This window comes from Canis lupus, chromosome 4 (genome assembly GCF_003254725.2).
Source record: "Canis lupus dingo isolate Sandy chromosome 4, ASM325472v2, whole genome shotgun sequence".
Lineage (NCBI taxonomy): Eukaryota > Metazoa > Chordata > Mammalia > Carnivora > Canidae > Canis > Canis lupus.
The window spans coordinates 3,897,186-3,920,902 of record NC_064246.1 but is presented as its reverse complement, the minus strand read 5'-3'; the positions used below and the strand labels follow the sequence as shown (position 1 = coordinate 3,920,902).

Genomic DNA, 23,717 nt, shown 5'->3' with positions numbered 1-23,717 from the left:
CACCCGAGTGTGGGGGGCCCTGTCTGTGGGCCTTGGGACAGCTCGAGGCCTGGACATGAGCAAGACTCACTTCTTGAGCCGTGAGTTTACCATGTTCAAAGACAGGAGTTGAAATGGTGAAGCCCTGACCCTGGAGCCCAGTCGCCTCCCTGCAGGGACCTCACACTTGGCCAGCCCAGGACCCAGACAGAGCACACCTCGGCTTCAGGCTGCTGCACCCTGGGATTATATGGCACCTGCAGTGTACGCCTCTGTCCGTCATGGGGTTCCACAGCTCTAAGTACACAGACAGCCTCTGCATACATGAAGACGCTGCGCTGGCCCTCACTTTCGTAAAGAGCTGACCTGGATGGCTGACACCCAGGGCTGTTTTTTGTTCAACCTCGGGGATTGCAGAAAGGGAGCAATGTTGTGTTTGGTCTTGGGACCTCTAATCGTCATGTCACCCTGCTCTGCTGGATGAAGGTGCTCAGCGCATGGAAACAGATGGAGCCAGCTGACCAGTGACTGTCACCTGGGGAGGTCAGGGCCAAGGGTTTGCATCATGTTTCCTCAACATACCAGGAAGTGGGCAGTGCAGACGGACCATAAAAGTGAACAGCGAATGTGTCATTGTTCCTAACCTTTCTGAATATGAAAGTTCCTTTTATGGTCAAGAAGGCCTCTGTGGTCACAGTTTAGTAGTGGTGCATTTAGAGTCATGGTTTGAGAACATATACAAGGGCTGATAATGGCAACAGGGGGAGCAAACGCATCAACACTTACAGAGTGTCAGTGCAGTGACACATGTTTGTCTAAGTGCCAGGTGTGTGTTCATTCACCTGATCCTCACAGAACTGACCAGGTGGGTACTGTGGTTAATGAGGCCCTTGAGGCACAGAGAGGTTAGGTAACTTTTCCAGAATTACACAGCTGATGATTGGTGCAGCCAGGATTCAAGTCCAGGTGAGCGAGCTTGAGTCCACACTCTTAGCCATCTTTTTGTGCTTTTGTGCCAGGGATGGACACTCAGCTGTGACACTTCCTCTCATCCTGTTGACAGTGGGACGCTGGGCCTTAGTGAGAATGCATGTTTCAACCTTGAGATGTTGCAAACAAGTCATGATGGGTGAACAAACAAGTTGCACAAGGGTGTGGATGGTATTCATACTGTTCAGATGAAGTGAAAAACCACACAAGACAGTACTACGTATGTATTATTGTAAGGCATATTGAGACGCTGTGTTTTATTTGGGAATGCACGCACACACAGTTAAAGTACAAGGCGTCCTGGGTACGGGAAGGCTAGATTCAGGAAGTGGTCACCTCTGCAGAGGAGGGAGGGATTAGAACTGGAGACACAGATGCCTGGGGCAGCTTCACTGATATCTTTTTTATGTGTTAAAAATAAAACAGGACTGGAGCAAACATGGCAATTACAGGTCGGACCGCGTGGTGGGTACGTGAGCCTTGGTGAGGTAATTTCTTTGGGTATATGTGACACATACTTTATAATGAAGTGTAAGCCTTCCAGAAATCGGTTACTTTTTCAAGTGAATTTGCTTATATGCATCTAAAGAGAGTGCGCATGTGAGCAACACAGACCTACTGGTTTTCTTTGACTTCCACCTGCTTGTGTGCGCAGCCTCAGACCTGCTTAGCTCCCGGGAGGGCCTCCCCGGGGCCTCAGCCCACCCGTCCGGGCACAGGGGTCAGGTGCGCCCAGCCGGGGTGCGGGCCAGGGAGCCTGCGGGCGGGGCGGCCAGGGGCTGTCCTCTCTGCGTGCTCGTTTCCAGGAAGCGCAGCCCCAAGACCCAGGTCTGTTCGGTGTGGGGTTTACAAGGCAGGATGGTACATGCAGCGACTCCGGGTCAAGTGCAAGTCTGGGAGCGCAGTAGCCCATTGAGTCGCCACCAACCCCGCCTGCGGGAACGGAGAGCTTACTTTGTGGCGCTGAATGCGCAGCGGACACTGTCATATCCACAGAGAACAGCATGGGACGTTTCTGCCAGAAGCAGCCAACATGACATTAGGAAAAAGGACCCTGAGGCAGCAAATGCCAGCTTGAGTCAGCAGGAGGAAACACAGGCAGCAGGCAGGAGCTCAAAGGGCAGGACACGCTTGGTGATGCGGTCAGCCACTAGAATTTACGAGGGGAGGAAGGCCGAGGTCAGCAGCCGCTCTAGGCCTTTCTGCTTCTGTCCCAGCAACGGCGTCATCTGCAGGCCCTCCTGCGTCATCTGAAAGGTGACGCCAGGGGCCTGGGGTTACTGAGGGGACCCTGGGCAGGCCCGCGGGTCGGGGGGGGGGTGCCCACATTCTGCTGCAGCCTCAGGGGGGTCAACCTGGGGCAGCTTCCAGCTTTACCTCACACCTTCCTGGAACTGGGTCTTAAATCGGAATCCAAGGACCCAGGGTCCCCCACAGCGACATCCTCCAGCCCAACGACTTGGGAAATCGCCTGCCTTTCTTCCCGAGGCGGCCGCTCTGGCGGCGGAAAGGACCCCTAGAGCAGGCCTCAGGGGCGGGAATGCTGGGGAGGCCCGACGGCAGCGCCCAGCCGCAGCGCTCAAGGCCACGGCGACTCCGGAAAACCCTGGTGTTCTCCCCAACTGCGAAGACGCCGAAGGGGTGGCAGGGAGAGGCCTCACTCCTTCTTTCGCCCTTCTGTTTCCCCAAGAAGCAGCTGGGACTCTCCCTTCAGGACAGGGTTCCAGGCTGACCTCATGGTCCCCTGGGCCACCTCCCCCTGCCCCCTGTGACCCCCTCTTGGGCCCTCCTTCCTGCCTCAGTTTTTCCACCGTCTGCCTCCCTCTGGGGGCACCATCCACACCCCTGCTGTCCAGCTGCTCCTTCCCTCTGTCAGTCTGGGGCACAGGCCTCTTCTCCTTACCTCTAGGTCTCCCGGTCTTAAAACCAAGCTCCCCCCGCCCCCCCCGCGCCCGGCCAGCCGCCCTCTTCCATTTCCCACAGGTGCCCTCCGCCTGCAGTGCCCATCCCGGGCCTGCCCGCACCCAGGCCTCCTCTGGGAGAGCAGCCGCTTGCTGACTGTGGTACCTCCACCCAGCACCTCCTGCGCTTCTGGCTGTGCTGGGAGCCTGCTCAGGCCTGACCTGCCTCAGACTTGCCTCTGGCCTCGCCTGGGGCTGAGGTCCCCCATTGGCAGCCTCCTCTCCTCACATCTCTCACTTCATGACTCCTTGTGCCTTTGCTCGCCTCCCCATGCCATATCGTGCCTCCTCGTGTTCCCTCACACCTCCCCACATCCCCCTCGCCCCCTCATGCCTCATCACACCTCCTGGCACGCCCTCACACCTCTCTACACCTCCCGTGCCCCTTCACGCCTCCTCATACTTCTCTGTGCTTCCCTAACACCCTGTCATATCTCCTCACACCTGTCCACACCTCCTCATACTTGTCCACCACCTCAGATACCCATCACACCTCCTCATACTTCTCCACACCCTTTCCCACCTCCCAAAACCTCCTTACACCTCCTCACGCCCATCTATACCCCCCTCACACCTGTCTATATTCCCTCACACCTAGCCACACCCCCTCACACCTGTCTACACCCCCTAATACCCATCGATACCCCCTCACACCTGTCCGCATCTCCCCACACCTACGCACACCTCCTCCGATCACCTCACACCTCTCCACACCTCTGCTCTCCTCATGCCGCTGGCATGTCTGTGTCTGGTTGTGTCTTAAGGTCAGAGACCAGCTTTTCCCATTTTTATAGTTCCCGAGTCCAGATTCAGCGCACCAAATTGTTGGCCTGTGTGAACATCTTCATTGTGAACGTAGGAATGATATGAATTTTTGTCTGGCCTCAGATTTTCCTTAGCTATTCACACGGTCTCTGATTTTACAGGTCTGGCTTTGTACCGAGGAGGCAGGCCCATGCTGTCAGGAGCCCTGTAGAATAGGAAAGGGTAATCACTCTTTGTCTGCCTCCCCCTCAGGAGAGGTCTCCTCCTCCCAGCTGAGTTCCTGCTGAGGTCAGTGGGAGCCAGTGCAGACTGTAGGAGATGGACAGCCAGATAAGGGATCTCCGGCAGGCCAGAAAGCAGGGGCTACCCAGGACATTTAGCTCCAGTTCTGAGCACTAATCAACCTTTAATGACGTCTCTTGAAGCACAGATTTGGGAGGGGGTGGATTTATTTTGCTGGAAACATGATCCAGTTGTTTATACACTTTAATTAAAGGAGACAAAAATTGTAAAAAATATATACATATGTATATACTTATACATGTCTGTGCACACGTGCATGTGTGTGTGTATTTGTGTGCGTGCGGGTATGGGTGTATACAATGACAGAATGTATATATTGCAGTTTAAAATGCCAAGAATTTAAACACAACTTTTTTTCTTTTTTTAAAGATTTTATTTATTTATTTGACACAGAGAGAGCACAAGCAGGGGGAGTGGCAGAGGGAGAAGCAGGGAGTCCGATGTGGGGATCGATCCCAGGACCCCGGGATCCTGACCTGAGCTGAAGGCAGACACTTAACCAACTGAGCCACCCAGGTGCCCCTAAATACAACTTCAAGGAACTTGAATCTGTAAGTTCCTTGGTCGCTTGTAAGTTCAGAATGCTTGCCTGTGAAGATCTGAAAACGTGTTTTAAAGGCGGGGGGTAGGGGGTGTTGGTAGATTTGCTTACTGTAAACTCTCTGGGAACATCTGTGTGCCAGAGGAAGATTTTCTCAGCACAGCTTGAATAGATCCAATTGCATTTAAGACCTAGATTTGTCACAAATTTTCAGCAGTGGATCAAGTTTTTGCAAACCATGGTCAAGGCTTATATTTTGATATTTTGATGTGGTTATCACCTTGGCTTTTAGTTTAAGAGGATCCAGTGATTTACTTACCATCAGATTTTGCCTTTCCCTGGTGATGCCTTTTCCCTCCAGGCTGGGGGATGGGGTGGGGTGGGGTGTCTGAATTCTATGGGTGGGGCCCCGGGGCCCTCTTGGTGTGGGACACCTCACCCCTGGGTTCCTCAGGCTTGGTGTGCTGCCTGGCTGGTGTTCCTGTTTAAGTCCCTGTCCCTGTTTTAAAGTGACCTCACTTCTTGTTTGTTGTGTTGTAATTACTGTGGTGAACAGTGTCCACTCATGCTTAGTATGTAGGGCAGCATTTCCGAAACTGTGTTCCCCAGAACACTCAGAAGACCATAAGCAGCCAGATAAGTTTGGGAAATTGCACATGCTGTATGTTTTGCTTGAAGATTTACAGCACGTATTAGTCTTTTGTAGACTAGGAAATTCCTGCAGGGAAAAACCATTTAGCCTTGCAGCTTCTAAATTTGCTTGATCACATGACACTTATTTCTGGTAACATTTATTAGTTTCAATTCTGTAGAACACCTTGAGAAGCCTTGCCTTGGAATAAATTTGTAGAAGTGGAACTGTAGGGGCAAAGTATGCGATTGCTTATAAGGCTTGAATAACTAGACCAAATACTTGGCGGTCATGGCTGGGAACCCCATCCTTCACCATGTCCCAGGAAGAGGGTTCTGGGTCCAGGCTGGCCTTGGAGGCTGTCCTCCCACACCTGACTCTGTTCAGCGCACTCCCAGTAGAGCGTGGGCAGATAGAGCTAGAGAGGCCAAGGCCCTGTGGGAAGTCAGGATGTGTCTCTTGTTCGGTCTATAAAGAAGGTGAGTAGGTGGGCTGTGTTTCTCTCCTTGCTCAGCTCTTGGCTGGGTATTTCATTCTGCACATTCCAGCCCGAAGACCCAGTGCTGGCTGATGGTGGGAGCCAGCAGAGAGCCTGATTTGCCATGACCTTGATGCCGATCCACCCAAACTCCTCCTTCCTGCCATCTGAAGACCAGCAGGAGCTGTAAGTGCCAGAGGGGGCAGTGCTGGGCCAGGGAGCAGAGGAAGCCAAGGTGCCCACCATGAGGAGGTGCCCATGTGGAGCTTGCATGTCTGCTCCTGAGCTTGGGCACGCTGTGGCTGGAGCCTTTTTGGTCTGCATCCCATCTTGTCCCCTCTGGGCCTCTCCTCTCCAGCTATAGGCCCATTGAAGGCAGGACTGCTCATATTTTTCTTTCAGTTCTGGCAGCACTTTACACAGAGCTGAGCCCACAGGATACAACCATTTAGTTGTGTGCCATCTGGGGGATGCTATCAAATGGAGTGCTCTCGGGCTGTGTCTACGAGCACTGGGATAAACCTGGTGTGTATGAGTGAACTGAGTCACTTGACCTGAAACCTGCCACTGACCAAGCCCCACTAAGTGTGGCACAATATTAAAAATACTTGCGTACCGACAAGGTCAAGCACCTTAAAAAAATACTGTAGTTTCTTCTCTGCATTTTGATATCTGTGAATTTTTAATTAATTCAGAATTATTAAATATTATTAAAATAATAATTATTAAAAGCGAGATATCCAAGTACTATTTAAGGAGCATTTTCCTGAGACCATCGTTATATGTTGCATGAATCAGCCAAATTTTGTAGCAAAACTTTGGAGTCCTGTATTAATCTGTTCCTTATTTGTAAGAGAGGTTGTTTTGTAACATTTCTCCTTATGGGCTGCAGAGAAACACCAAAGCTGATGTGATTTGCAAAAATCCCAGGGGAGCCTTGTCAGATAATGCTGGACTCAGGACCCCTTTAGAATCAGGGCAGTGCCTTTGTGTCACCTACTTGTGTTATTAGCAGATATTTTATTTGTGATGTAAACCCCTACTTCCTACCTCCTTCCAAAAATGATTTAGGACAGATACAAAACTCATGTCAGAAACAAAATCACGGGGATCCCTGGGTGGCTCAGTGGTTTAGCACCTGCCATCGGCCCAGGGCCTGATCCTGGAGACCCGGGATCGAGTCCCACGTGGGGCTCCCACATGGAGCCTGCTTCTCCCTCTGCCTGTGTCTCTGCTTCTCTCTCTCTGTCTCTGTCTCTCTCTGTGTCTCTCATGAATAAACAAATAAAATCTTAAAAAAAAAAGAAACAAAATCGCTTATAAGTTTAGAATGCTTGCCTGTGAAGCTCTGAAAACGTGTTTTAAAGATGGGGGTGGGGGCGGTATTGGTAGATTTGCTTACTGTAAAGTCTGTGGGAACATTGTGCTTCCCCCTCCCCCAGATACAGAGTCTGTTCCATTGGCGGCATGGTACTGGAGATTGGAGAGAGGGCAGGGATGTGTGTGTCTGGGGGGCTGCCCGTGGACCTTGATCATGCCCTAATCTTTGTTCTTTGCACCATGGCCTGACTATGTCGTCTCACTATTGTAATCGTGTTTTAAATTAATGATTGCAGAACTATTCAAGAGTAGCAGTATTTCTCAAGAGGTGGTCCTTGGACTAGCTGAATCAGAATCACTTGGGCTGGGGAACTTATAAACATGGAGGGCCTCTCTCTGGACCCCTCCTAAGACCCACAGGGTTGGCCTCTCCCTGGGCCCCTCCCAACACCCACAGGGTTGGCCTCTCCGAAGGTGGTGGGGTTTGCATCTTTGCAAGCTTCCTGTGTGATTCTTTTTTTTTTTCCTTTTAATTGAAGTACAGTGGACACACAATGTTATATTAGTTTCAGGTGTACAACATAGTGATTGGACAAGTCTACGTATTACTCAGTGCTCACCATGATGAGTGTGGACACCGTCTGTCACCATACAATGTTATTTCAATATTGACTATCTTCCCTATGCTGTACATTTCATCTCTGTCACTAACTTATTTTAAAACAGGGAGCTCATACCTCTTAATCCCCTTCACCCTATTTTTCCCATCCCCGCACCCACCTCTTCTCTGGCCACCATCAGTTCCCTGAATTTAAGGGTCTGCTTATTTGTTTTGTTTGTTTTGTTATTTTCAGATTCCACATCTATGTGAAATCACATGGTATTTGTCTTTCTCTGGCTGATTTCACTCAGCATTATACTCTGTAGGTCCATCTATGTTGTCACAAATGGCAAGATCTCATTCTTTTTCATGGCTGAGTAATATTCCATGGTGTATATACCACATCTTCTTTATCCATCTATCAGTGGCCACTTGGGCTGCCTCCGTGGTTTGGCTATTGTAGATAATGCTGCTATAAACACAGTGGGGCACATATCCCTTCAAATTAGTGTTTTTGTGTTATTTTGGTAAATAACCAATAGTGCAATTACTGGATTGTTGAGTAGTTCTGTTTTTAATTTTTTGTGGTCCACCTGCGCTTGCCTCAGAAGCCCCCATACACACACAGGGGACAGCGGCCATGTCATAGCTGGAGCTGGAGCATGAATTGCCATGTGCCTTCTCTGACCTCTTCTTCTCTCTCCTCCTTGCCTTCTCTTACCTCTTCTTCTCTCACCTCCTCTTCTCTCTCCGTCTCCTCCTCTCTCCTCCTCCTCCTCTCTCTCCTCCTCCTTTTCTTCCTCCTCTTCCTCTTCTGTCTCCTCCTTACCTTCTGAGAGCCTTTGCCAGGCCGGACCCTGCACCCTGGGTGGACACATTAGCAATTGTGCAGGACACAAAAGATATAGAGAAATCCCAACACACAACATTTCTCCTATAGATAATGGTCGTTTGATACTTCTATGGCCCTGAGACATTGAAAGCATGCTCAAAATTTGAGGCCTGGGTAGGTGGACATTTACATTCAAACAACATGAGTTTGGTGCCTGTGAAAATTCTAATAAAGGGTGAGAGTGGACGGTTTATCTCTATGGGAAATATGAGTTCAAATAGGAATCTTATAAGAGAAATATTTGGCAGTAGCAGACCAGTAATACTTTTACTCCCCGCTCCCCCCTCCCTTTTTTAACCATTTTCATCATTTAAAAAATATCTTTTGAAATTGTGTGGATGGTTTTAAAAAAATCTTTAGCTTAACAAACATTGTAACAAAGCAACCATTTCAGTTTCAGAAATTGCCCTGGAAGCTGGGTAGAAAGGGAAAGAAGAGTTCCAAGTGATGTCACTGGTTTGCTGGGGTCTGTTTACCGTATCTCCAACCCACCATGTTGTTCTGTCATTTCAGGTGATTTTCAAAGCCAAGTCAAAATATTCTCCAGAATTACTCAAATACCGGTAAGTACCCTGAGGGGGATTTCCATCTTCATTCAGCAAATATATTTCTGACTATTTAGGACTCAGTTATGCACCCTGAGGGAGAAATATAGTCTGTGTCTGCAAGAAGCAAACACTCTGTAAAGATGCCCTAAACAACACAGAAACTCACAGCATCAGGCAGAGTAGCGGATGTTCGGGAGCACGGGCGGTCTCCGCCTTGGGCTGCTGTGTTCTGTGAGAGTCACAGGAATTTTATGGAAGAAGTCAGTCAGTGCTGGGCTAAAAAGAGAGGCTCATAATATGGAAGAGAATGCCTTAAATCACATGCCAAGGTATATGAAGAGGTAGATATGCATGTTTTTCCTATGAAGAGGGTTCGTAGATTTCCCCAAATTTTTGGAGAGGTCTGTGACCCCAGCACTCCCAATAGCAAAGAACCAGCAGCTTGAAGAATGCTCAGACCTGGTCAGAGGGCCAAGGGTCAGAAGGGAGACAAGGCAGTTAGCAGACATGAGGCAGGTGCACAGTGTTCTGGTGTCCCTTGCCCAGGAGAGCTCCACTGCCATGGGCAGACATTTCTGGAAAGGCGATTTTGGCCATTTATCTTCTTGAATCAAAATGAAAGTTTAATTCTTTTGTTACTTAAAAAATATGTAAAAATGTATGCATATTATATTTTATTTAAATATATAATTTTAAATTTATAAGTACTTCTTATTTAAAATTTTGAAAGTGTATTTTTATTGAGATGTAATTGATATATAAGTCATATAATCTAATATAGATTATATTAGTTTCAGGTATCCCACAGAATGATTTGATACTCGTGTGTATTGCAAAATGATCACCTCAGAAACTCTAGTTAACATCCCTTACCATACACAGTTACAAAAATTGTTGTTTCTTGTGATAAGAACTTTTAAGATCATGAAAATGTACATTTTAATCTCCATTTTATATCCAAGGAAACAAATTCAGAAAGTAGTATGACAGTTCTCTGGCCAAGAGACGAGTCATAAGACTCATGGTGCCATGTTTGTTTTTTTTGTTTTGTTTTGTTTTTACCAGATCTTGATGTCTTTGCTCACTACTTTTTGGTATATATTTCTACCAGACTACTCAATTGGGACTTCAGGGTCCACCAAGAAAAAATGTTGGTCCTAAAGAGAACTGCTTAAAGGAGCAGCTCCAAGTGCGTGATCCCCTCCCTTATCTGGCTTTTCCTCTGCTCCCATAATCTCTGCCTCCATCCTCTTGACTAGAAATGTAGATCAACCAGGGGGACTGAGGAGCCAAGAATGGGTGAAGACTGAGGAGGAGGAAGAATATTTTGATTGAATCATGGAGTAGTCTTATTTTGAGAGTGGTTGGTTGAGGCAGGGGTAATGAGATACCTTCTAGAAATGAAATATGAAAGCATTGGTTAGAAAGGAAGGCTGTTCCAAAAGTTTCCAACCTCTGAGTCCTTGAGGGATGGAGTCTATTAGATGAGAGTGTGTGTGGGGGGGGGAGGGGGGGGTCAGTACTTGATCATTGAACTAAAGTGCAGACAGCAGGATAGGCTGCTTTTTATGGGAGCAGATTTGGAGATATGAAGGCAGAAAACCAGGAGAAGTTCAGTTGGATGAGATATTCGGGGTGGAGAAGATACAAGAGTTTCTTGAAGCCAGGAGAGTGAAGTTTCAATGGGAGAAGCCTGTTAACTCTGACGTAATAAAAAAGAAATCCTCAGAGTTATTCGTATTTAGGCACATCTTCTGTATTCTCTGTTCAGCTCCCCACTTCTCCGAAGCCAGATGCCACTGCAGATATTTCAGGCCATGATTTATCCCTTGGGATGCTTTGATATGTTGGCTTTTGAATAGATTGGTTTTCCTAATTGAACCACAACTCATTTGAAATGAAACACCAGCCACTAGTTTAGAACTGGTTAAAACTTCTCACTACTAGAAGCTACTCCTGTAGCCACTCAGTGTTTTTGAAGATGATTTACATTCAGCACAACCAAGAACCACTTCATTTTTCACTGAAGTCCTCTCTCTCCCTGACACGTCAGCTAGCTCTCAGCTTTGCTGGAGTTGGTGCCCATGTGATTCAGTTTTCCTCTTTCTTGGCCTCTATTTTTCAATCTTTGGCTTGGGAAGTGTGAACGCCAGACATGGGGGTGCCTAAGAATACTTTGATTTTAAGCCTTTTTAACTGTTTCCCTCCATCTTTGAGTTTTTGGGTAAGTGAAAAACCTAAGGAACCGGGCTTTGCCTTTCCCATTCTGTAAGGAATCTAAGATCTCAGAAGAGACATTTAAACAATGCTTTACAGGCTATCAATACTACCCCCTCACTGTAGGAGGTAGCAGAGTTGTTTCGCGCTGAATTAGCTGGCAGCCCTCAAGCCAGGCACCTATGTCCCAGACCCACGTGGGCAGCTGCCTTTAGAGACTCATCTCTGAGCTTGCAGCCCAGCTAGGCGCCCATCCCTCTGTGCTCACAAGCAAAGTCATCTTCCCAGATGCAGGGTCCTGCTGCTTTCCTTTTCCTTTGGTCTTTTTTATCTCGTGATAGACTATTTATCTTGACTCTGTGGCTTGAGTTGAGAAGAAGTAATTCTGGGGCAGGGCGCAAAACAGTGTTGCCATGGAAACACACCCTTGTGATTATATCTGTTGTGCCCCCCACCCCGTGCTCTCTCCACACCTCCAGATCTCTCCCTTTCTTCCAGAACTGCAGGCCCAGGGGGAAATGTTGAATTTTGCAAGGTATTTTTTTCCACTCTAAAAGTTATATAAGCTCATTAGAAAAAAAATTATAAAATAGAAGATTGGAAGTTTGTAAATACAGACATGTGGAAAGAAAGAAACCGAATTTAGTGGACTCCCCTCTCCTTCCCCACAGAAAGCCCCTCCAATTTGAAGGAAACACGGTTTCCGTTGTAGGTTTTCATATACATTTCCCAGGATGGAGTTGTTTTGCCACATTTATGATTTTGCTTTCTGACTTTGACCTTAATGTTGGGCGAGTACTTTGACTATGTGGTTTGTTGCGGATACTTTGACCAAGTCTCACAACACAGTGTATTTCTTTAAGGTAATACCAGCCAGCTCAGCTCAGGTCATGATCCCAGTGTCCTACGATTGAGCCCCTAGTCGGGCTCCCTCTGCCCATCCCCCTGCTCATGTACACACGCACTCTCTCTCTTTCAAATAAATAAAATCTTAAGAAAAATAAAAGATAATACTAGGCTGAATTCTGTTTAGCATATGGTCCTAGAGGCTCGCAGAGCAGGATTGGATAGAAATTGTAGGACAGGGAAGTTTTAGGCAGAAAGATCAGCTTGTGAAAAGACGGGGAGGTGGGGACACCTGGATGAGCATCAGGCCAGCATACAGACTAGCTTAATTTGCATGTGGAGTGCCTATTGATTGGCCTGGCTCCACAGAGTGATTGGAAGTACAGGGGATTGGAGGGTGCAAGGGTGGGGCGAAGGGTGGGGGTCAATCTGGACACCATCACATTGGTTCTGGCAGAAGCATGGGGTTGTGTGGTTGGTGAGGATGGGAAAGTGGGCCCATAGTTAGGGGAGCAGAAATCAAGAATCTGTTGAGCTTGACAACTGATTAAATTGGGGGTGTGGTCAAAGAAGAACTTTACAGTTTAGGAATCTTCAAAAAAAGTTGTGAGGCCTTTCACAGAAATAGGAAAACTGAGAGGAATGATGGGGGAGGAACACTGGGAGTTAGGCATGGGCATGGTTTGAGGTGACAGGGCCTCAGGGGCAGGCTGTTTGGAACGTGAGTCTGGATGGAGGATGGGCCAGTGGCTCTAAATGCGCTTCATGAACTTAGTCTTAGAGAGACTAATGTAAGCTGTTAGAGTGAATGCATTTCCCAGGAACCAGGGGGTAAAGGAGAGAGCCAAGGATGTTATCACTTTGAGGAAAAGGAACCAGGGGCTATTCTGGGGCAGGCTTAGAGGGAGGAACATGAGGCCAGTGTAGGGAGCTCTAGGAAGGTGGGGAAAGATGGTGGTCAAGAGTGGACATCTCTGAGTTTGGGAGTAGGTCATGGGGGCCTGGGGGAATGTGGGGTCAGCAGAGGAGTACCTGTGGAGGAAGGAATGACAGGATGAGGCGAAAACCTTCTAGAAGTTGCTGTTGACAAAAGGGAAGTCTCCCTGGGGGTGAGGACAGAGGAGTAACAAGATAGGAAGGCACAGGACCCACTGGATTCTCACAGAGCTCTTTGAGGCAGAACGGGAGTCATCTCTCTTTTATAGAAAGGACATGCAGCCCAGAGTGGCTGAGAGACTGGCCTGATGTCTTGGCTCCGTGTGTCTCTGGGTCACGCTGGGCAGATGGGGGAAGGAAAGAGGGTGCGATGGAGGCTCGATTGCTATTGTGTGAAAATGCAAGATGGCAGGGGAGCCAGGGAGCCACATCGTACCAGCTGTCATGGGTGCCCCGTGGTGGGTGTTGACTTCTAGGCTTCCTCACCCTTCACTTACACGTTCTCCTTCTCTCTCTGCGCCCTCTCCCATTCCTCTCCCTCTGCCCCCCTCCATGGGTCCTGTCAGTGGCACGATGTCCAGAGTCGGGACTGTCATCCGGGATTCTGTGTCCTGGTCTGTTACAGCTTTTGAAGACACTCTGTGGCTTCAGAATTGCTTTCCATTGCGAGTTTTCATCTTCTGGATTCACACACTCAACTTAGACCCAGTCTGTTTCTGAGCCAAGCGAGTCTGTTCCCTATTTGCATTTTTATTGAAGGAAGCGAACAGTACGGACGGTCCTGAAGAGAAGTGGGAAGCTGCCGACTTTGGTTTTAGCAAATTTGAGAAGTCTCGCTGTGGACCTCACACCAGGCACTGAGGAAATTGTGGCTCCAAGAACCTACACGTAGAAAATGCATCCGTCCAGCCTTGGGCAGGTGCTGTGACCGATCTGCACAAACCTCCCAGACACAGGAACAGCGAGGCTCAGAGGGTGCCTTCCTCAGGACACCTCGTGTAGCCGGTCTGTGATTTGAATCCAGGACCAGCTGCCTCCCAAATCTGGCCTCTTAGGTGTTTGTTAACTTTGGCACTTAAACAAAAAAGACCGCATTTTGCTTCTAGATTGATCCAGAACACGCAGCCGGCAGATAGGGCACAGTGCCTGACATTTCCCTCTGGTCCTTTCCAGGTTACCCCTCTACCTGGCCTCACTCTTCATCAGCCTCGTTTTCCTGTTGGTGAATTTAACCTGTGCAGTGCTGGTGAAGACAGGAAATTGGGAGAGGAAGGCCATTGTCTCCGTGCGTGTGGCCATTAATGACACACTCTTTGTGCTGTGTGCCGTCTCTCTCTCCATCTGCCTCTACAAAATCTCCAAGATGTCCTTAGCCAACATTTACTTGGAGTCAAAGGTAGGAAATGGGGTCGAGATCCCTTCACTACTCTAAAAGTCGTTCCCTGGTGGCCAGCAGAGCTCAGCAAATACCTTTCACACCCGACCTCCCACCAATGATTAGCCATCCTGTGGTTGTCCGAACGCAGAGCTGCGAGCTCGTTGAACTTGGTATGCGAGAGCAGTTCCATTCGAGGTGACTCGGAGCGTACTGGAGTGTGCAGAATTACTGGCAGAGATGCAAATCTCTGGGTTATAGATACACTGTTTAACCAACGTTTCAAAGGAGTCTGGGGATTGCTTGTGCTGATGACATTAGTAGAATCACACACCTAGTGTCCCCTGTGTTCCAGGCACTTTTATGAGATTGGCGTTCTACACGCATAAGCTGACGGAGTCCTCACAGGTCTCTGGGAATAGGTATCAGCCCCACTTCACAGCCCGGGAGACCGAGGCAGGGCTCAGCAGCTTGCCCTGGTTGCCCTACGCGGCCTGTTGACGGGGAGCCAGGTGTGGGACTCAGTGGTCTGGCCCCAGGCTCACCCCGACACTGACTGACGCGCCCATGGTAGCACACGCTCCAGTGTGGACACTGCCCCTGGGAGTCGGGGACCAGGTCCCTCTTGTGCTGATCGGCCAGAGACAGAGGCAGACGTGATGGAGGGGAAGCGTGGCTTGCTGCCGTGCTGCACGCCCTGGAATCTGCGCTTTCTCCCTCCTCTCCCCAGGGTTCTGGAGCGGGGCAGGGACGCGCCCTGGGGCTGTGGTGCCCAGGTGCCTCTGCTCAGCCTGATCCCAGTCTCCCTTCCCTGAGGAGCGTGGTGACATGTGGAGGCTGGGAGCGGACCTGCCCCTGGCCCTTCACCTCTGGGGACCTCGGGGCTCTCACGGGTGCAGGGATTGCGCTGGTCCTGTAGCTCCGCGGCTTCCAGCCTACGGGGACTGGGTCCTGCGGCAGACCCCCTCGCCTGGGCCTGCCTTCTTTGCCGTGCCGCCCACCTGGCTGTCATCAGTCTTCATCTGAAGACACTGAGGCTGCTCTGTCTCCCACAATATCATGTCTTCAGGACTGACCAGTTGGCTAAAATCTGGGCCTCTGACTTCAGGAACACAGAGCCCTCTGCAGGCCTCTGGGATCTGGCTGACCTCTGGCAGGGTCCCCGGAGACTTGGGTACAGCAGGGGCAGTTTTCTCAGGCATCAGTCTGGACAGATGTGAGACTTGATTTTGCCTCGACTTTGTTGTTTATATTGTCTCCCGCGTAAGGGCTAGCCAAGGCTTTCACAAACAGAATTGTGGTTTTTATATTGGAAGGGTTACATTCCAGATTGTCAAATTACCATTTAGATCACCCCTGTGGCAAACAAGCTAATAAACTTCTACTAGCAAAATGAAATATCTTAATTAGTGACTTCCGAATGCAAATCTCAAAAATCAGTTTCCATTTTTTGGTTACATTACCAGCATATTTGTAGGTAGGGGCCCTTTAACTGACTGTAAATTGTTAGCTTCATCAATTGGGGGACAGATCACCAATTTCCGTGTAATTCCAAGTCTGGAGTGATACTGGGATTCCAGTGTTTCCAGCCCAGAATTTTCTGGAATTTGAGGAAGAACTCCTCCCCACCTCCACCCACGCCCCCCAGCCAGAGCCGCCATCAGTGGGACATCGCTCTCCCAGCCACCATCCTGTTGAGATGGGTTGTCCCTGGGCCGAGGACTGGGCAGTGGGCTCATAAGTCAGGAGGTCATCTTGGAAATTGAACAGCATAAGCCATCTGACTTCCTCATTCTTAGAAACCTAGGCTTTAGGCCAATGACCCATATTTTAAAGCATCTCCAAATCAACTCCCAGATTTTGAAGCATCTATTGAGGAAAATTTGAAATTTTAGAAGGGGCTGTGGGTTTCACGTCTGAGGGTAGAAGGTATTGGCAGAGGCCAGTGGACACTGCAGCGTGTGCCTCTGAGATCGAAGGGTTTACTAGGTCTGAACACAGGCTGGGTTCTGGGAGGAGGCTGGTGTCTTGGGCCTGGAATGGGTGCAACCCTCGTGGCTCTGTCTTTTCCAGGGCTCCTCTGTGTGTCAAGTGACTGCCATTGGTGTGACCGTCATCCTGCTTTATACCTCCCGAGCCTGCTACAACCTGTTCATCCTGTCATTTTCTCAGAGCAAGAATGTCCATTCCTTCGATTATGACTGGTACAATGTATCAGATCAGGTCAGTGGGTGCCAGTGAGGTGTCACCTGAATGGCGACTCTTTGCTTCACAGGATCCCATGTGGCAGAGAGGTATAAGCTCCTTGCTTCTGCTGCTAAATTGCTGGATGACCTGTGTGGTACCTGCATCCTCATCTGTAAAATGTGATCGTACTACCTACCTGGTGCCAGCTCACGTCTTCTGAGAAAACTAGCCCATATGTGTGCACACATGCACACAGGCACACACACACACACATATTTCTAATTTCTGGGGCTTTTAAGTACTTCCATATAAATGTAAGATGGTTTTATTAAAGGGTGAAGTTTGCCAAGGTAAAATAGATCATAGGTTTCAGAAAATATGTGAAATTATGACTTTTTTTTAATGGAGCATGTAAATCAACAGCATTTGAGGAAATCTAGACAGAAATGACTTGGAATTTGAAGGTGTTGGTAAAAGTTCATTTTACCCGAGGTCTCCCTATAATATTCTCTCCCATTTAAAATATTCTAGAAATTCATGAATTATAAATTATAAAGCAATGAACAAAGGTAGTGACGTGTTCAGTTATATACAAATGCACTTCTAAAATCCCAACAGTGCTCAAACCCTGGACCAGGTTAAGACTCCAGAAGAAGACATTGAATGATGCCAATAAACATATGAGGTTAAGGTGAAATTCAGAAGAGGAAATTATCAGAATTAGGAAGGATTAAGCCAACCACCACCACCCAGACCGATCCCACATGTACAGGATGGGAAAAATTGGGGCGATACATTGCTTGAAGGTGTGGCTTATTTTGAGAAAAGCAAAGATATAAAAATTTATAAACAATAGAGACTTATTCATAAGACACAAAAGGATTTAATTGTAGTAAAATATTCCTAAAACTTACTGTCGTAACTACTTTCGGGTATACAATTCACTGGTGTTCAGCATGTTCCCCTCAATGGGCAACCATCACCACTGTTCCAGAACCTGTTCATCTTCCCAAACTGAAACTCCACACCCATTACACAGTAGAGATTAAGTTTTAACAAAATAAGGATTTCAGGTTTTTTTTTCAGTTGAGGGCTTATAATGATAACAAACTTAAAATAGAACAGTTTTAAAAATTCTATTGTCTTTAGGGGAGTACTTATTTATGAGGATCTAGATCTGTTATTACAACCAAAATAATCTAGGACCAAACCTAACAGATAGTCATGAGGGGCATGTTATTATGTAGAAGGAAGAGTAGTGTACTACTGAGATGAGTTAGAGATGGAACACGATGTGCAGGGCTGGAGAGACAGCTTCCTATGGCAGCCTGGTCAGCTTTGGCTACTGTACTTCAAACACGATGCAGTAGGATTCGGTTTAGGTGATGGGCCCTTCATGGCTTGGATTTGGTGTACTTGGTTGGAAATGCTGGCCTTTGTGGGAGAGTTGCCCAGATGCAACTGTGCACGCTCCTCACTCGCCCACCCTGTCCTGCAGCAGGGTGGACAGACTATGGGGGGGCCCATTTGGCCATCTCACTGGTCCAGACACACATCCTGGACCTTTTCCAGACAAGCTAGCCTGTAATAAGCTCTAACGGGTAAAGAACAGGATATGGTTAATATGAAGAGAAGTTTAAAATTGATATGTTTATCCCAAAGGTGAGACAGAAGGTCACAGTTAAATGCTGCTCTCAAAAATTTGGAGGGGGTGACCTAGCATCTCCTTATTCGTTTGTCTGAAAGGAAGAAAATCAATTTAAATTCAAGAGATTTAACTTGGATATAAGGAAGATTTTGGAGGGTAAAGTCATAAAACATCAGAGGTGGGCAGTTTCTGTCTTTGACTGTTTTAAAGATAATTATCTTTGCTGTGTGTTTGGGCTAACTCTCAACCGGAGGTCCTGACCACTAGTACCACCTGGTTTCAACATGCATGTTGTAGGGGAAACGAATTATACTGTATTAGAATTAGTCTCTGTTCATGTTAGGACGGAGCAAATCCAGCTTCTTTCCTCCACCCCCTGTGTGGTGACTCCATGCCCTTCCCTCGCTTCTCGACAGGCGGATCTGAAGAATGAGCTGGGCGATGCTGGCTATGTGGTGTTTGGCGTGGTCCTATTTGTGTGGGAGCTCTTACCTACCACCTTGGTCGTTTACTTCTTCCGAGTTAGGACCCCTGCAAAGGACCTTGTAAGTAAACTGTCTTATATTTGTGGAAAATATCACCTGCTTCTAATCATGAAACATGCAAGTGGGTTTTGTTCTTAGGTTTCAGTAGCGTGCCCCTTCCATCCTGCTGTGATGTGTTCCCTGGTCTGTTTGAGATGGTCTTTTCCCTTAATTCTTTTTGAGGGAAATGTGTTTTTCAGCTTTTATAGAAGAAATGAAATTTGCATCTCAAGGCTTGGAGATAGTGATTAATTATTTTTCCTAATGCAACAGCAGTCTTACCAGTATCTGAGGTTTGGCTTGAGGTGAACTAAATATATGAGCTTTTATTTTAGCAAAGGGAAATAGAAAATGGTGCTTGAGTTGTTCACCCCCATGTGATGCTGGACGGTGAGTTGGGAACTTGGTGATGTAGAAATGAAAACATCGTTGAGGGATGCTACTCCTGCTCCCCTGGGTCAGTCCTGTTTCTGCTCAGCCAGGTTTGTATAAATGTCTTTATAAGAACAGGACAGAAAATATACAACCTATGAGTATGAGGAAACTCCTGGGAGCTTTTGCTCCCTAAATTATTCCAGCTACACTAACAAGTGGTAGAATTTTGAGTCACTGATCTAGGAAACCCACAGCAAAAGTAGTGTAGTGAATGGTTTTTGGCCAATGTGAGCCGAGTGTGGGTGGGTGGTAAAGAAAGCACAGATACAATAACTAACCTGTTGTGTTTTATCCTGTTTCTTTTTCTTTCCTTTAAAAAAAAAAAGATTTATTTATTTGAGAGAGAGAATGCTAGCAGCAGGGAGAGGCAGAAGGAGAGAGAATCTCAGACAGATTCCTCACTGAGTGTGGAGCTGAACTCGGGGCTCGAACTCATGACCCTGAGATCATGACCTGAGCTGAAAGCAAGAGTTGGCCATTTAACCAACTGAGCCACCCAGGTGCCCCTACCTTGTTTGTTTGTTTGTTTTTTCTTAATCATTTCTGGATAGTCACTGATGAGCCAGAAACGGGGGGAAAAAAACAAAAAACAAAAAACCGAGCCTGGCCTGGGGCAGGTGGAGCAGCACAGCCTGACTGGAGCCCTTGCAGAGAAGGTGGTGGGCAGCATTTTCTAGACCTCGAGATCTGTTTCCTCCCCTTCCATTATCTTTAGCTGCAGGACCGTGGGACTGCATTTCATCTGACCTTTGCTTACTTTGGGAACAGCTGGTGGCGTCTGTAAAGTCAGATCCTAAACACTTCTGGTGTGCTGGCTAAGAAACGGGACAGGTAGGCAGTGGATTCTAGGCCATGAGTCCAGTTGCCTGGTTTTCCTTCCTTCCCTGGAGTTTTCTGGGTACCTTGCTTGACTGTGGTATAGTGAGCCCTGGGCTCTAGGGGGCTTTCCCCAGGCTCCACTGTACCTTTTCATCAGCTTGAGTTTCAGGGCCTTCGGACCCAAGGCAGTCTGAGGGAGAGAGATTTCCGAATTTAACCAGAGAAAGGCTAATGCAATAGTGTTGAAAGTACTATTTTACTAATGAGTACAGAATAATGTCTAATGTGTACTCTTGGATCTCATTATCTGGGGAAACATGGCATCCCTGACACACTCCGTGCAGATGGATTACTCGGTTATTGTGCTTGAATACATCTGCGGTGTAGAGTATGATCTAGAGCCGTGGTTCTTAACCTTTTTGGTCTCAGGACACTTTACATTGGTTAATTTTTTTTTACCGAGCTGTAATTGACTTATTAGTGTCAGGTGTATAACATAGTGATTTGATATCTGTGTATACTGCAAAATGATCCTAATAAGTCCAGCTGACATCCATCACTACACAGTTACCATATTTTTTTTTCTCATGATGAGAACTTTCCACTCTCCTAACTACTCTCAAATATGCAGTACACTGTTATTAACCATAGTCACCATGCCACCATGCTGTACATGACATCCTCAGGACTTACTCATTTTAGAGGCTCATACCTCTTAATCCCCTTCACCTATTTTTCCCATCCCCGCACCCACCTCTTCTCTGGCCACCATCAGTTCCCTGAATTTAAGGGTCTGCTTATTTGTTTTGTTTGTTTTGTTATTTTCAGATTCCACACCCTTTGACCCCTTCCACCCATTTTGCCCACCCCCCATCCTCCACCTCAGGCAACCACACATCTCCTCTGTATCCATGTTGGAGACTTTTCTGTTTGCTTTTAGATTCCACACAAGTTGAGTCTAGCTATTCTGATAGGTGTGAGGTGGTAGCTCATTATAGTTTTGATTTGCATTTCCCTGATGATGAGTGATGATGAGCATCTTTTCAGGTACCTGTTGGCCATCTGTAGGTCTTTGGGAAAATGTCTTTCAAGTCCTTTGCCTATTTTTTTAATTGGATTGTTTTTTTTTGCTGTTGAATTATATATTCATATGTTTTGGATATTGACCCCTTATCAGATGTATGATTTCTAACATCTCCTATTTAGTTGGTTGCCTTTTCGTTTTGTTTATGGTTTCTTTTGCTGTGTGGAAGCTTTTTCATTTGATGTAGTTCTGCTTATTTTTGTTTTTGTTGCCTTTATTTTTGGTGTTCAATCCAAATTATCATCGCCAGGACTGACATCAGGGGGCTTCCCACCTGTGTTTGCTCTCAGGAGTTTTATGGTTTCAGTTCTTACATTCAAGTATTTAACCCATTTGTAGTTAATTTTTGTGTGTGGTCCAATTTCATTCTTTTCTATGTGGCTGTCCAGTTTTCTCAACACCGTTTATTGAAAAGACTGTTCTTTCCCCCATTATGTATTTGTGGCTGCTTTGTCATAAAGTACGTGACCATGTAAGTGTGAGTTTCTTTCTGGGCTCTGTTCTGCTCTGTTGATCTGCATGTCTTTTTTTTATGTCAATAACATACTGTTTGGATTACTGTAGCTTTGTAATAGAGCTTGAAATCAGGGAGCACGATGCCTTCAGCTTTGTTCTTCTTTATCAAGATTGTTTTGGCTCTTTGGGGCTACACTGATAAATTATTGAGGACCCCCAAAAGCTCTTGTTTGGAGAGGGCTGTGTGTGTGACATTTTTAAAAAACATTAATTCACTATATCTAATAAACCCATTACATGTTACCATAAAAGTTTTTTCTGAAAAAGAGTATTTTCTAAAACAAAATGGAAGAGTAGCATGGTTTTAAAACTTTTTGATTTTTTAAATGTCTGGTTTAACAGAAGACAGCTGGATTCTATCTGCTTCTGCATTCAGTCTGTTATGACACATTGTTTTGGTTGAGCATGTAAAGAAAATCCACCTTAGAGATATGTAGTTGTAGTAAAGTGGAGTAATTTAATAGCTTTTAACATAATTGTGGATATTTTTCTTTGATATGCATCAAAAGTGAACAAGTTGTGGTTTCTTAAAAGTTAGCTACACTGGAATCTAAAACCATACCAATAAACTTTACAGATTGTGTTATACACTAACATCCATTAATCTTGGACTTTGAATGGATCTTTTACCCATGCATGGTTTTTTATATCATGCTTTGGTCACTTGGAAAGATATTGGTTTACTGAGATAACTCAGATCTTCCAGATATTAAAATTGACTCATTAAATATCACCACTGATCATTTCAGGAAAATATTTTAAGTATTGGGATGCCATCAAGCTCATGGTGGGGAACACAAGTTTGCTTAAAAGCTCAAATTTGATCACTGATAAATACCATCCACTTGTTTTTTGTTTGTTTGTTTTGTTTTGTTTTTTAATTATCAGCCCACTTCATTTACTTTCAAAACAATGTCTGCCAAACACTCATGTCTGAAAAAGCATGGTTTGTCTGAGTTGTGAAGTTGCATGAAAAAAGGTAGCTACTCAAGTAGCTGTACAGGGTCTTTTCTTGGAAAGAGCTATCTTGCAGCTCACGTGCCAGAAGCATACTTTCCATTTTGTCACATATTAAAAAGATAGGCTCAAGGATTGAGATTTAATAAAACTAATAACATACTGCTTCATAAAATTTTTAAAAAGATTTATTTTTGAGAGAGAGAGCACAAGTAGGTGGTGAGCTAGAGTAGAGGGAGAAAGAGAATCTCAAGCAGACTCTGCACTGAGCATGATGCCCAACCCAGGGCTTGATCTCATGACCCTGAGATCAGGACCTGAGCCAAAACCAAGAATCAGATGCATAACTGACTGCACCACCCAGGTGCCCCTGTCAAAGACCATCTTACATGAAACTGTTTTAACTGATCGTGCAGTGGTGGTGAATACAGTGGCTGCTAGGAGGTTGTTGTCACTGCTTTGATACAGGCCAGATCAGTGGTGTTTTTTCAGTAGCGTTTTTACCAAGGCTTTTGCACCATGAGTGCCACCATCGAGACCATGGAAAAGGCAAATAACATCTTAAAACACTAATTATGAAAATAATTGTGACCTTTCAGATTCCTGAAAAGATCTCAGGGGCCACACTGATGATAGGCACTCATCTACGGTAGCATAGTAATGAATTAAAATGATTCTTTATGCCCTGAACAATATTTTCTCCTAATATACTACGAGGAAGTGACTTCAGTATGAAGGACGTATAATACTAAATAGAAAAACATTTTTTCTACTCATGAAGGAGCTCTCGTTAGCAGGTAATGTGGGTGTCAGGTTTGGCTTGGTGAAGCACTAGTGTTCGTAAATTAGCCATAGGCAAGACTAGCAGATTTAATGCCATCTGTATGTTCAGAATTTGGTAAAATTAGCCAAGTGTTGTATAGTGCTTATATGAGGTAGGCACTGCTTTAAACTGCTTTTACTGTTATATTTAAACACTTTAAATATATTCTGTTCTTTAATCTTTACACTCAGCCTCTGAGATAGAAACTATGATCACACTTAGATGAGGAGTTCTTTACCATTTGTGTCCGTAATTCAGTCCGTAGAAATAAGTCTCTACACTAGGCAGCACTACAGCCCAGATGTAACTGCATTCTAACGTGACTCTCTGCCATCCACACA

The 23,717-nt window shown here is 46.4% G+C and overlaps 1 protein-coding gene across 2 annotated transcripts in view; it reads left to right on the top strand.

Annotated features, from left to right (window-relative positions):
* Positions 1 to 23,717, top strand: part of GPR137B (G protein-coupled receptor 137B) — a 45,417-nt gene that overhangs the window by 10,750 nt on the left and 10,950 nt on the right. For both annotated transcript variants that reach the window (XR_003137184.3, XM_025448431.3), the window contains exons 2-5: positions 8,975 to 9,024; positions 14,182 to 14,404; positions 16,457 to 16,606; positions 18,635 to 18,763. Coding sequence is in view for 1 of the 2 variants with exons in the window: in XM_025448431.3 (XP_025304216.1) it covers positions 8,975 to 9,024; positions 14,182 to 14,404; positions 16,457 to 16,606; positions 18,635 to 18,763 (552 nt within the window). In the remaining variant the exon portion in view is untranslated. The remainder of the gene's footprint in view (positions 1 to 8,974; positions 9,025 to 14,181; positions 14,405 to 16,456; positions 16,607 to 18,634; positions 18,764 to 23,717) is intronic.